This window comes from Spea bombifrons, chromosome 4 (assembly GCF_027358695.1).
Source record: "Spea bombifrons isolate aSpeBom1 chromosome 4, aSpeBom1.2.pri, whole genome shotgun sequence".
Taxonomy (NCBI): domain Eukaryota; kingdom Metazoa; phylum Chordata; class Amphibia; order Anura; family Pelobatidae; genus Spea; species Spea bombifrons.
Genome location: NC_071090.1, coordinates 66,039,401 through 66,053,695, shown reverse-complemented (window position 1 = coordinate 66,053,695; position 14,295 = coordinate 66,039,401). Strand labels below are relative to the sequence as shown.

At 35.0% G+C, this 14,295-nt stretch overlaps 1 protein-coding gene across 17 annotated transcripts in view; it reads left to right on the top strand.

The window, feature by feature from the left end:
• The window catches only part of CELF2 (CUGBP Elav-like family member 2), a 231,510-nt gene that overhangs the window by 175,497 nt on the left and 41,718 nt on the right, over positions 1-14,295 (top strand). For 8 of the 17 annotated variants that reach the window (XM_053465223.1, XM_053465222.1, XM_053465238.1 and 5 more), the window contains exons 5-8: positions 3,705-3,839; positions 9,064-9,093; positions 12,011-12,022; positions 12,194-12,273. In XM_053465223.1, the coding sequence (XP_053321198.1) occupies positions 3,705-3,839; positions 9,064-9,093; positions 12,011-12,022; positions 12,194-12,273 (257 nt within the window). The remainder of the gene's footprint in view (positions 1-3,704; positions 3,840-9,063; positions 9,094-12,010; positions 12,023-12,193; positions 12,274-14,295) is intronic. The other 9 variants (XM_053465230.1, XM_053465229.1, XM_053465232.1 and 6 more) reach the window with 2 other exon arrangements.

The window sequence follows — 14,295 nt, the reverse complement described above, 5'->3', positions numbered from 1 at the left end:
TTGTTCAAAATTTCCGACATTGTTAAAACAAATTCATTTTTAGCATCAAACGGAATTAGTCTTTTTTATTATTCCAACATATCCCAACAAATAAGAAATAAAAATACGGCATATACATAAAATGTAAATACACCGATTCTACCAAAATGATTTGCACAATAATAAAAATAAATATGTGTGCTGTAGAGTCTTGCGGAAGAAAATTCTGATTTCATCGCTGTACTTCAGAAGGTACTCTGACAGCCTGCTCATTAACAATGAATTGAATTTGCATGCCATTTAGAGAAGGGGAGGAATGAAATCATGAAAAAGGAGAATACTGAGTACCTTGTGCATTTAAAAAAATAGATTTCAGTTTGAATTAACTGTGGATCAGTCAGCAGACACCCATTCCTCTATACTGTACAAAAGCAGCTTTAGTGTAAATCCCACATGCACTTGCAGTGACTGCTTCAGTAAATACACAGTGTGTGATTCTGACTTGGGTCATTTCGACAACAGTCAGCTGTGATGGCCTACATTTTGCTGACTATAAGAGGTACAGGATAAAATAACCCACTGATAACACAAGAGCATCTGCTTTATTTCCAACCAATTCACGATCATTACCAATCAAAGGATTAGCTCTTGGAGAGCGATGTATAGTCCCCAGATGGAGCATTTATTTCAGATGGGTGTTTAACCACCTTAGGAAAAATGACCCTCTTGTATAAATAAGCAACAGAGACGCCGGTATGATATCATACTTCACTTGTTACTTGCGCTCCATTTAATGGATAATACTTTTCTATGGCTGGTCACAGACAAAAAATAAAACCAAAATAAACGTCTTTCTGCTGTAACTCCTCGTTCACGCATACACTGCTGTGAAAATAGAGCTCTCTTATGCTTCCAAATAATCCAACGAGGGAGGCTTCTCCCAGGTACAGAAACGGTTTGGAAAAGGAATAGATGGCCACATTTGGTAGCACTGGACAAAGCCTAATGCTCCTTCAGGCTTTAGCAGTCATTATGATTTATTGAAAATAAAATTAGGTTAAATTACATATATTTATTTTGTTCAATTAAAGTGCTCCTTGGTGAGAGCTAGCAGGCAGAACAATGTCCTTGGATGGAATGGTTGTAAAATTCAGTGTATGTGCATTGTGGGGTTGGACCTTGTACAAGCTATGTAGGAAAGGTAGGTGGCTGGATGTCACCGTGGTTTACAAGTGCAAAGTATGATATATAATATGCCAACTTGTCCCTTATAACCGGCATCCCAACCCCCATACATATATACTTTTTTCATGAAGAGGTTGAGAGTCAGGCCATTTTCTGGTGGTGATAGTTTCTGCCTTTGGCGACACAGATCACCCTTTCCTACACCCTCTAATAGTGCTTATACATGGCAGCAGTAAGTGAACTCACTCATGTATGGACTAATGTTATAAAGTTCAGATAATACTCTATAAACTTAACTATGTATTGTAAATGACCAACCATGCACAAAAAAGTACTGAGATAGCTCCATTGAATGTGTAGTCAAATATTTTCACTGATTTAATTATACATTCGGTGGGGCCAGATTGCCTCGTCTTGCAAAACTGCCTGGGATGGGCCCTTCGTAATACATAGTTAAGCCACTGAGATAATATGTTTACCTACAATTCAAGATTTAGTGACTTAAGTCCCATGATGCAGATAGAAAAGACAGCTGGGGAGAAACCAGTCTGTAAGAATTTCATTGAGAGATGTGAAGAAATGAAAGTGAGAACCCTTGGGTGTAAAGGGATATAAGCAACAATATACGGCAAGTAAAATAATAAAAGCACAATTTTTTTGATGTTTTTAATAAATGTTTTCTTTGACATGTTGTATGGCACAACTATTCCCAAAGGGTATGCATTCATTTCCTGTCTATGAGAATACTGTTTGTTCTAACGTTGTGAAAATGTTGATTGGGTTACCACGCCATAATCTAATTTATATGCAATGATGAATCAATCTACTTTAAGAGATCCTGGAAAATTTGTCTCTTGACCTTGAATGCTTTTACATAAATTCTGGGTTTAATTTCTAGTCACATACGTATGACCAGGCTTTCCTATTCTGACATCATAATGCTCATGAAATATTTTAGTTTAGAAAAGAGTAGTTTAAAATGAGGAAGAATACAGAATTAGGAGTAGAATGAAAAGAACAGTGGAGGTCAGGTGTTTATGAAATAATAGTATAAATGAATACCTATGCAGAGTATTTAGTGTTTTCTAACTTAAGTGCCGCATCATTTCACCTACCATTTACTATATTCAATTAATTGACCTCAGCAATGCCAGTTGACTTGTATAGTGTATTTTATTGAATTAAAGAAAGTTTTGATTAGCAAATAGTTAAATAGAATGCTGTAAAGGTACATTTTTTCTTGTTTTCCTGACTAAAGAACCCACTGTTTGTTTTGTGGGTTTGCTTATACATTTCAAATGGCGTCAAAATAGGGAACTTGATGGGGTTCTGTTCTTCTAATTGTATAATTTCAACTAACACGCTAATCACTAACGTATTTGCTACTGTCTACTTAACTGTGAAAAGATGCTACATGCCTGGCTTGTGTTTGGCGAAAATCCAGTTTGGCATGCCGTCATGTTATCTTGATAATCATAGAGTTTAGGTTAAGAGAAATAAGTGCTTATAGAACTAAGCATTGCATTCCAGTTTTTAGCAGTTATTAATATCCATGGTATTATGTTAGGAGGCTCTGGAGAATAATTACATTTTTGATGTATGTCTAAAGTTTCAAAGTCTGCGTAACTCCTGAGATGGCTGTAAAGGAATTCGCACTTATCCATGATATTCAGCCTTCAAGCTAAATTGGAAATGTAACAAAGACATAATGATGGCTTATACTGACGGGACGACCATTTGTCCTATGTATGATAGCCCGGGGGTCTGTTATTGAAGCTCATCACCTATGTTTATTTTATGAAAGTATTTTTGAATTAGGCTTAAAACATAAGGTTAAGCCAATGACATCGGCAATTGATGCCAAATACAATATAATATTATTAAACAAGGGATCTTTGCAATCAGGGATAAAAGGCAGAATATTTTACAGCGTGTAATAAAGCATGTTATTCATCCCGTTCATACGCTTGTAATGGTCAATTTATTTTTTGTATACAAAGATGGAACAATGGTTTTTATCTATATAGAATGCAGCCTTCTCCGTTTGTGATTATCAGGACATTTGCCCTGATGTCATGTTTTGATTTACTTATACTAACTCAACCAATTCATCAATTAATTTGGCTGTAGATATATAAGCTTGTATTATCCAAACAACCTGCCTTGTTTGTAAATCAACAGGATAGATGATTGACAGCTGTGATTTACATAATTGCCTTCATTCAATGCGCCTTAAAATATATCTCCATACATGCGTACGTGTAACGTTACAGCGGTATCAAAATCGCTTCAATAAATGTATTTCAGTGCATGGCATCTTAACATACTGTGAAGGGTGGTAGTTTCACAGGAAAAAAATGAAGGGGTGAAAATAAATGTGAAATAAAGAGTAATTATTTGCCTTCGTAGGACCTGCATAAAGCATATACCAAAGCCCACATGATCGTAGCTGCTTTTGATGTGCTAATGAAGCATTGATCACAGGAATAAAAAAAAAAAGATGAAATGGCCCTTGCTCATTTATTATTTTTATCTTCTAGCCGTGGAAGACAGAAAATTGTTCATAGGGATGGTTTCGAAGAAGTGTAACGAGAATGATATCAGGGCGATGTTCTCTCCATTTGGCCAGATAGAAGAATGCAGAATCCTACGGGGACCTGATGGTCTAAGTCGAGGTGAGTGCGCTGTCTGTAAGGACCTCTTGCTTATGAGCTAATTGGAGCAATATGTCACATGCAGCAGATGTGTTGGGCCAGAGGTCACTTGCTGTTGCTTCTCATGTGATGTAGTTACTCTCCAGATCTTTTTTTTTTACGGCATTGTGAAGACGTTAAGTCAAAAGGGTCTCTACGGAAAGCATGCTTTGGATTTTTATCTATTACCATGCACCAAGGGTACAATAAAAGAATTTATCTCCAGTTATGTTCACTTGTGTACAAAGCGATTGCAGCTCTTAAAAGGATTATTTTCACATGTAGCATTTTAGTAGTGCAAGATTGCAACATATATAATGTTACCAGCTGAGCCCATGCACTCAAATCAGCTTCTTGTTAACTTCTTTTCAAAAGCATTCTGGGATAAGCAACTTTTTTTTGGCTTTAACAGAACAACCTATTCGGCATTTATTCATGGTCCAGCTGGGAACAGTAAATATGTATAGTTTTTAAGGAGACAAATTTTAAGCACCAGTCCCTAACTCTGCTTTTTACTTATTTTCTGATAACATTTTTGCATCGTATTTGTCACATTTTTCCTTAAAGATGTAGTTCTTTATTTTGCCTTTCAAGATAGCACCTATTACAAAGAACTGGGTTGCCTAAACAGGGTTTATGTACTGTGGACAATAAACATAATGTAGTAGAATGGCAAACAAATGTGTAGTACTTCAAAAAACAATAATTTTAGATATCTTGCTATTAGTCTTGTGTATGTGTTCTAACTCTTGTTACCGTAGCTCAATCTACTAGACCAGCACCCTGACCTAACACACTGTCTTGTGGTGAACAAAAGAATGGCTCAGTCTTAAAAACCCAGAGGGACCCTCTGGCTTATGAAACAATATAAAGGAAACGTTTTCATTAGCAGCGTCGTGAAGAATCAGCTCAGTGTGGTGTTTAAGCAGGGAAACCCACCCATATTGCCACATGACTGCCTTTAATGGCAACCTACAAAACTGCAGATTAAAGAAGTTTATCTGCACAAATAAACCCAGTTTTCTTCAATGCAAAGCTATGTACACAACTGTACACGCATCATATTTAATCCTTAAATAAAAATATTTATTTTTCCATGGGGGTTCTCCTTTAAAATAGTTTAATTTAAAAAATAATGATAATAATTATTATAATCTAATTAGGACCCCCTCCCCCCTTGCATGATCATCCCATTAAAAACAATACAATAATTCCATTATTTAACAATGCTTTTTTCATTTATCGTTTATTGTTTTGTGAATGTACTGCACTTGTAGTTTACAAATTAATATGACAGTCATGTATAAAAAAAAAACACATAATGTTTGTTTTACTGCAAAAGCATATCTAAAATTACACCAGCTTTCAAAAAATCAATAAGGAGAGAGGCTTTTTAAGAGTGAGATCAGTTGATAGTCAACCACAGGTGTCCAATCTTTATTTTACAATGAGGACATGGTTTATGCATTTAATGACAATACTTCAAGTGTGTTGCTGATTGTAATCTTGGGTAAATCGGGTTATTGCTAAAGATGTCTGTAAATATATTTGATTGCAGTAAACAGCATAACAGACGAAGTTTGATGGAAATTGTTGTTAGTGCCAAAGTGACTGATTTGGGGTCATATTTTACATAACTATTTTTGCTTGGGCTTATTAAGCTTGGAGTGTCATGAAGGCATTAACCCTCTGCACACCATGGGGTGGGCATTCTGTTACCTATTAAGCTTGCTATCCTACAAATTAGCCTATCTACAAATGGCTAATATGAAAATCCATCTAGAAATGTTTATTGAAATAATTCAAACGTACAAATACAGGTGTCAATGTTACAAATTAACTAGTTTCTCTGAATCAACTTCTTTGCTGTTAGTATAGGGTGCGAATCATGTTAGGCATACAATATCAAATGCAGGGTTACCAATATATAAAACAATAAAATGTTAAGATAATTAAAATGATCTATATTATAATAGAATATGTAGATCATACAATATGTATAGTGATAAAATTGGCCTCAGATGCACAATGATGTTGCTCAGACCTGCAGCTGCCCATAAGAATCTACCCTTTTGCCTTCTATAGAAAATGGGACCAATTAACATGGAAAATCACCATGTGTTTCTGTAACACCCATGAATATGTCATTTTTGTATTAGCATAATTGTCGGTGAGAATAACTACCCACAAATGTGACAACTGAGCTCATCAATACTTTGGAGATGCAGAATACTAATTATTGCAAGTCCCAATCCACCTCAGTTCATCTTCTCTAATGTTCATTAAATATGACCCTTTTTGCGCCTTTTCATTAGCAAAATTGCCTAGTAATATATTCAGTGAAAGTGTGATTTCAAGAAATGAGAAAAAGCACACATTCAGGTCAATAAGCCTTTGAGTGAAGAGGTCTAAGCAACCCACTACTAATCTAAGTAAAATGACTTATAGATCTCCAAGATATTCTACGCTGTTTCAGAATAGCAAGCAAGGTGATCTGAAATAGGACTGAAATACAGATGTTTAAAGTAGATGAGCCATCTGGAATGGAAGTATGTAGAAAAGGTGATTCTGTTGCCATGGACAATTTGATTGAGCCATTCCATTGGTTACTATAATGATAACCCCTCTCATGCATCTTTGACAGTGAACAACTTTTATATAAACAGTCCCATGTTTACTCCTAATCCGTAAGAACAGCCATTTTTAAGTTAGAAAACAAAATCTATATTTTTTGGTATATTTAAAACAAAGATAACAGACATCCTTCCAACAAGAGATCTACTTGAAAGTAATTACAAAATCTTCAGACAGAATTTAGGAGGTGTTCTGCTTAGCATTAGATACTAAATGGAATACTGATTGATCTGTAAATAAGAATGAAGGAGTTGTTAAAAGGATGTCCACATTCGTAGCATAAAAAGCTTCTCCATTGTTCAGATAGCACTTTTACGGGTTTTTTTTTCTCCAAGACCAACTAATTGCAACATCTCCTTGTAACTTCTCTTTAGCATACTGAAAATTGGTGTAAATGCATAAACTGTGCCTTATTGATTTTTGTTGACATTTTACATGCCTCTTATGTATTCTTAACCTCTGTTTAGTAATTGCCAGTACGGAACACACTTATGGATAATAAGATCAAATTAGGTAACTAAAAGGATTCCTTGGCAACAGAGTGCCATGCTATTCAAGAATGTACTTTGTGTATGTTCCACTATAAGATAATGTTCGTCAAATTCAGATCAGGAGCTGAGAAATGGAAGCTCTAAGTGCTGTATCCTGAGTTAAATTAAAGCACCTGCTCCTTGTGTTAAACTGAGAAAAATATATAATTTATTAAGCCTTTCACATATACTTAATGTTTCAAATGTATGCCGTATATAACGCATATATGGTGCATACTTGATTCTAATTCAGGTTTTACATTGAAATTCTAGATCATCAGGTGTGAATTCTGTTTATGCTTCAGCATTTGAAAGGGTTGTAAACCTTAATGACTGATTTGTATTGTATATTATAAAACAGATATCACAAATTTTCTAGTTGAACCAGCTTGATGTTGTAGGCCATCCTCTCTTTTGCTTGCATTGCTTTATTCATTCATGTTGCTCCATTGCTTGTCCCACTATGCGCCTAGCATCACCACTCCATCCACCGGTCGTTCTACCAAGCGACTTAAAAGCTTTGAGAATTCTTAAATGAACTTGTTAGCTCTATCCTGGAAGAGCTTAGGATATTTGACATTTCCTACACATAAACCATTTTTCTTTATAGTCATAAATGCCAGTCTACATTCTCAGAGGGCAGATCATATAAAAATGAAGAATTGAGACACTGAAATACAGATGTTTCCCACAATCGTCTAAAGACTTCCATGTAATTTTTTCATATCCTTCGTATTATCATGGTATGGAAACATATTCTTTGTTAGAACATTATTTAACATTTATTTAACATGATCTATATTCTAGTGTTTTTAAAAACCATAACTTACATGCAATACCAGTGTTTTGTATAACAAAGAGAACCAAGCCAAGAACAAATGTGCTAGAGTAGGCATTAGTGCTTTTTATAAATCATACATACTGTAGCCACACTCACAGTATCCATATGTGATCTAATCTGTGATCTATAATCTAATTTGAGTGAGCCAAACATCATTATCCACATTCACATGCATGATTCCTCATAAGTACAGATTAACAATAGAATAGCCCCTAGTTGCAATATAAGGCTCTTATGTTAACTGCGTCTAATTCCACCATGCCTATTATTTTCCTAAAGCTTTTTCCATGATCATTTCAAAGGGAATCTAAACCAACAATTGGAGCTTAGTACTGAAGGCTGGTCAGTTGATGTTTTCCACCCAGTGAGGGGCCGCAGAAGTCTTTGCTTATAGATGTTGTTCATCATATAGATTGAATGACCCTCCTCCGTTAAAGGATTGGGTAGGTGCCAATGGTTACAAACTACCAGTTACCTATTCAGTGCCAGGAAAAAAAAGAAAATACATTGAAGGGTGGAAATCAGTAGATTCAATGGCAGTCTAACTACAAGCCTGCTAGTCCCTTAACTGTGACTCGCCTTTACTATAACAGTGAGAATCATTTCTTGGATAAGAATCAGTTTATTTGGTAATTTTATATAGAAATTAAAATAATAATAATATCTGTAATTAAGCTATCATTGTTCCATTTTACAGACATTCTGGGTAAAAGTCCATGGAAAATTGAGGCAATATAAAAAGTGATAAAAAGAAATATATTTTTAAGTATATGTAGAATGTTCTTTTTTTCCTGGTTCTGCTTTGATAACCAGATTGGTAAAATAAACTTGTTACTGAAGAGAACATTTAGAGAACAGCTCATATTTTTGCACATGTATAAAAAAACCCCAATCTACAAATTTCCTAATCTGCACTTCCTTGAACATTAGAGTTTTTGTTTAGTTGACACCTATGACAAATAGTAAATGAAAAGTAAATCACAATATCACCCACATCATGGTTAGTAATGTTTGTTTTCTCTTTTAAATATGTATTCATTTAAGCTTATCCTTATCTTGATTTGTGTTTAAAGGGACTGGTGCTTAAGGTAGAGATGCTCCTGATACTTCTGTCTAGTGTAAAAACTGATGAAGGATGTTAGTATCTTAAGTTTATTTCAGTTTGAGTTTGATTATAAACGTGAGCCCTTTTTAATTTTAGTGCCCAGCAACAATATGGAATCTAGCAGAGGTACAGTGGTTTATTTTTATTTTTCTACATTTCTTTGGCTTTCCTTAAAATTACAATTTCCTGTTCCAAAAGTAGTACACTTACGATCTTTTTTTTCATATTATGCAACAAATTGAAATGTACTATGAAAAAATGAAGAAAAGAATGTGGTTTTATTTATATGCACACGCAAAGCCTTTCTCAAGTAAAACTTCATGTGAGTAGTTAGTTCATTTCCATTTGTTTAGTGTACATGAAAGGTTGCACATGTGATCTTGCAATGGGAAATTGATTAGTCCTAAAACATTAGTCCTATTTTTAGGGTCATGAATGATAGAATGAAAATGCAGTATTCATTACATTCGTTCAGATGGCCATTTTGAATCTTAAGTTTTAGTTACTAATAATATTTTTTCAGAATTTTTTTGTTAGCTTTTCACTTCTAAAAGATACTGATTTTGTAACTCAAACCCCTAATATCTGTATAAATATTTAAGTAGTGTAGTTGTTTGCCTATTACGGGAACAAACAGGGTTCACGTTTGAATTAGCCAACACCATCATCATCATCATCATCATGACACTATAGACTACCTTGTTTAAAACTTTTTATGTGTTAGAATTTATAGGATCGATTAGGTCATTTTGTTGACCAAAAGTACAATGGCGATAGCTAACCAAAACATGAAGTTCTGCTTTAGGAAATCATCTTATAGATTATCTGCATGAGACGACAGGCCTTAATTTTACAGTTATGGCATTGTTGGTGTTGGGTGGGTTTTATCTTTCTCATTTGTCATTATCATGGTGAGGAGGTTTGATAATTACATCAGCTGTACACAAGTGAAAACAGGGAGGAGAGATAAGCCATGTGTTCAAACGCACTGATTGATTTGGCCATATCTTCGAATCCTTTAGTTGCTGGAAAATCTAGTATATAAATAATTAACTGTTTCATTATGTTTTCTGGCCACTGGGGCTGCAGCTAAACGTGGGATGCCAAGAAAGGGATTTTGTGCATTAGCTCTGAAATGGCAATATGCTGGAACCACTCAGTGTTTAGATTTGCTTCATTTGGAAATCTTTTAAGTAGTAATAATAATGTTTTGAGGAAATTGAGTGGAACACTAAATTATTCTCTGAAACCCGAGTTCAAACTGTGCTCGGCTAAAGAAGCTGAAAATCAATGTACTTTTAAAGTCATTAGAGAGCACGAATCAAACATGTCTATGTTACTCTTGTGAAGCTTTTAGTGAGCCATAGTATTATTACAAAATCAGCCAGAATCTGCATTCATTTCACAGTCTTTTTCTTCAAGATACCCAAGGGTGCTTGATGAATAAAATGGAAATTTCAAAAGGCAGTGTTTTTTATTTCGTAGGAAGGCAATGAGCCTTGAAAGTGCCGCATTTGACCCATACAGGCACCGTCCCCTGGCATGGGTAGCATTCCATATTCCGCATGCCAAAGCCACTCCATTTAAAGGCACACATACAAATAAAAAGCGGAGCTGGCTAAGGCTAATTGCAACGGAAAATAATTATATTAAAATAGGCATAGCTCATTAACTTTAATATAGTTTGGTTTTAAATCCCCTTGCATGCTTTTGTTTAAGTGTCTTTGCTTGTGCTATTTGAGATGCCTTTCCCTCAACACTTTGGCCATAATAAAGGCTTGCAGTGCTTTCTAGGAATATAAATGTTAGGTGCCTGACAACTTTAATGCTACTTAATGTTGGAAGAGATCGGTCTAATGCAATCTGTAGGATTTTATTGTGTTCTTAAATTTTCACAATTGCTAACAATGGCACCTGTAACTTGGTCTTTAAATCTCTAATATATGTTTTAGTTAATCATCAAGCCTCAGTCTTAAGTTTTTCATAAACTAACAGGAGGGCCCTAAATGTCAATGAAATTCCAGCAACTGAATGGTATCGTCTTCCTTTAAGCTAACATGAATCTATATTGTCTTGTCTGAGCACTAATATTATATGGTGTGCATTTAATTTAAGCATGTAAGACACATTGGTTTTCAATGCCAACAATGTATGGATGCATATCAAAATATTCTTACTTCACTGTATTTTTGTATATGATGTTATTAAAGAAAACAACAATGTTTTAAGGGGATGCCATGAACCTGCCTTTTGTTTTTTTTTATTGAGCTGAATTACATATAATCTATTTTAATGAATAAGGAATAATTGTTACCAATGTGCAGAACATAAAAACAATTACAACTTTCAGGGTCATATATAAAGGACACCAGGCATCCATTAACAGCATAACAGGCTTGCTATTTTGTAGTGTGTATTTATAAAGCTTATTCTATTTCAAGGTCTGATATTACATGCTTGACTACAGTTAAAATTACTGTAACCATATTTGTTTTTCTTTAGAAAGCGTTCTTGATGAATCCATAAAAACACATTAGGTTAACAGATTATTTAAATATCAAAAAACACACCATGACTTTTTTTAAATCTAACATGATAAACATCAGTTAATCTTACAAATCATAATATTAAAATCCACCAGAGGTACCTTTCTGGGGTAAACAATACAAGTTCACAGACATAATACAGCCCAATGTATATGGCTTTTTTAACATTGATTATATAATTGAAATATATAATAGTTTTGTTATATATTATTGTTGATGTGCAAATTCAGTGTAGTGGTAGTGTTATCCTGACATATTTTTCTTTCAATAAGGCCCACAAAAAAATGTTTTGTGTTATAATTAGCGTTTGCGACTGGCAGAAGTGGTGCCCGTATAAATGACCCTTTTATTGTATGTTGTTAAGATTAAATTCATGACTGAATATGTGTAGATCTATTTTTAAGTATTTGTAACAAATGGCTGAAAAGAACGCTTCCCCATTTTGTTTTTGTTGTTTTTGTTTTTTGTTTTTTTTCTTTCTTCTATGATCGGATTAGCAAGTCAGCACTGTAAGTACCAAACCGCTAAAAAAATTCAAGGAGTTGTTACTTTTATGTACTACTGAGAACAGTGTCGTCTTGTGGCCGTTCTCGTAGATTGTGTTGGTTTAACAAGCGTCCAACCCTTTTGTCTTGTTGTTTTTTTTGTCTTTCCTGCTCCCTGTCCCCTTGTCCCCACAGGCTGTGCGTTTGTTACATTTTCTACAAGGGCAATGGCACAGAATGCAATCAAAGCCATGCACCAGTCTCAGACCATGGAGGTACTGTATCATCTGCCCTTTCTTGTTTTCTTTGTGCAAATGATTGGGTAAAAAGCAAAATCCATTCTCTCCTGTACAGACTGTTAACATGACAATCACAGATGTAAAGATCTTAGATAACTCAATGGCACTTATCACGCTATTCACTATTGCTGTTCCTTAGCAAGTGATAGAGCTTCCAGCACACACACCACTACATGTTGTAGATTAGTTCAGGTACTAGAAATCCTGAAAGGGTTTCCACATTAATTTCACGCAAAAGACAGTGGGATATAGAGGCTTTGCCAGTGCCTTATGACATTTTGTTTCAGCCACAATCAATAGAGAGTCCCACTATCCAGTTGTCTTCTACACAGCATCACTGTCTAACTCCAAGCCAAGATGTGTACAATTACCCATATTTTTCCAGATACGAGATAAGCCAATGCATTATTGTTCACTGAAGCAGCTATACAACAAACAGTAGTAAATAATAGTGATATAGTATGACACTAGTTGTTTATTTTCAATGGCCAACCCTTGAGATGATTACCTGGAAGAGTTGGCCTTTCATTATATAAAGTTAGTATGTTGGGGTAAGATTCTTAATTACGCTGCAATTTACCCACAACTTATTTAGTTAATAGACCTCATTGCCAAATAGAACAATATTTTCCAATCCAAATTTCAACAAGACTTGCCAATTCTACAGTCAACTACAAAACAGCTATATCAAAGAACTGGACATAAGAACTCATACATCTCTTAAAATGCAGGGTTTTTGAAAGCCATTGTACGAAAAAACATGAAAACCAAGCTATACATCACTTGACCGTTTGTTATATAGTATGCTGGCTTGTGGTGTGATGCCAGTGGGTGAGAACTGGAGCTTTGCACCCTCTTTCACACCTTTTATTGCTTCTGTGGAAGTTATTACTAGCTTTTAGTGGTTGCTCAAATGGAAGCAAGTAGATGGAACGTTTCTAAATGAGCTGGCCTTGAGTGTCTGCAAGTATTAATACGTAAAAAGTGCATCACAAAGTTATAACTCACTCCATGCCCTGCTTAATTTTCTGATTGGAAGAAGACCAAAAAGCTAGACCTAAAATTTTAAAAACAGGTTGTTGATTTTGAACATAATATAAAATGTCAACAAATCCAAAGCCACAATGCTACAATACCACATGTGTTTGCAGCACAATTATCCTAAACATTAAAAAGAAAGGCTTGTTCTGATACAGAGCACTGACTTCTAAAATTATAGCTTGGCCCGCTGTGGTTGTGCAATTATATCTTTGAAATCCTACACAGAAAATTGGTTCCCACTTTATCAAAGTGATATTTAACCTGTCTAAGCTAAGACATCATTTTAACTACTTCAGCAGAGAAGAGACTTGAAACACTTTAGGTTTAGGAGGATGGAGAAAAAAATCGACACTTCCAGCAAAATAAGCAGTCACCTGCCAAGAGTGCTAATTTTTCTTTTATATATGTATCAAAATGCTGGACACTTGGATCCCCTGTCAACAAATAATATCGCAGCACAATCTTTACCAACATAGCTTCTGAAAGGTGTCCCATTTATAAGGTGAAATTCAGCTCCAGTTTGCTTTGCTTTTTATATAATGGCACACTAAATATAAAAATAAATATTTTGATCTTACTGGCTCTTGGCTTTCTAGCACCCTTGGTGACCTATTCCTCTGGTGTCACCTACTGCATGTACTCACTCAAATAACACATCAGAAAACCTTTTGGCATCAACCTAGCAGCTAAATGCCAGCCCCCTTGATCGGTTATAATGAAAGTAATATCATGTAGTTTCCATGTTTGAGGTACATTTAAATGTTCCTGTAGCATGAAATCCCAGAGCCCATGTCATAATTATACTTAGGAATTCTCCTGTTCCAGAGCTGATAATTGCCCCCCCCAGGAAGAATCTAGGGGGTTTGCATCTATCCCTTTAAGTTGCATTTCAGTTTCTCAGAGAAAAGTTTGGCACTCAGAGATTTCGACATAAATTCCATAGGACAAAGATAAGCA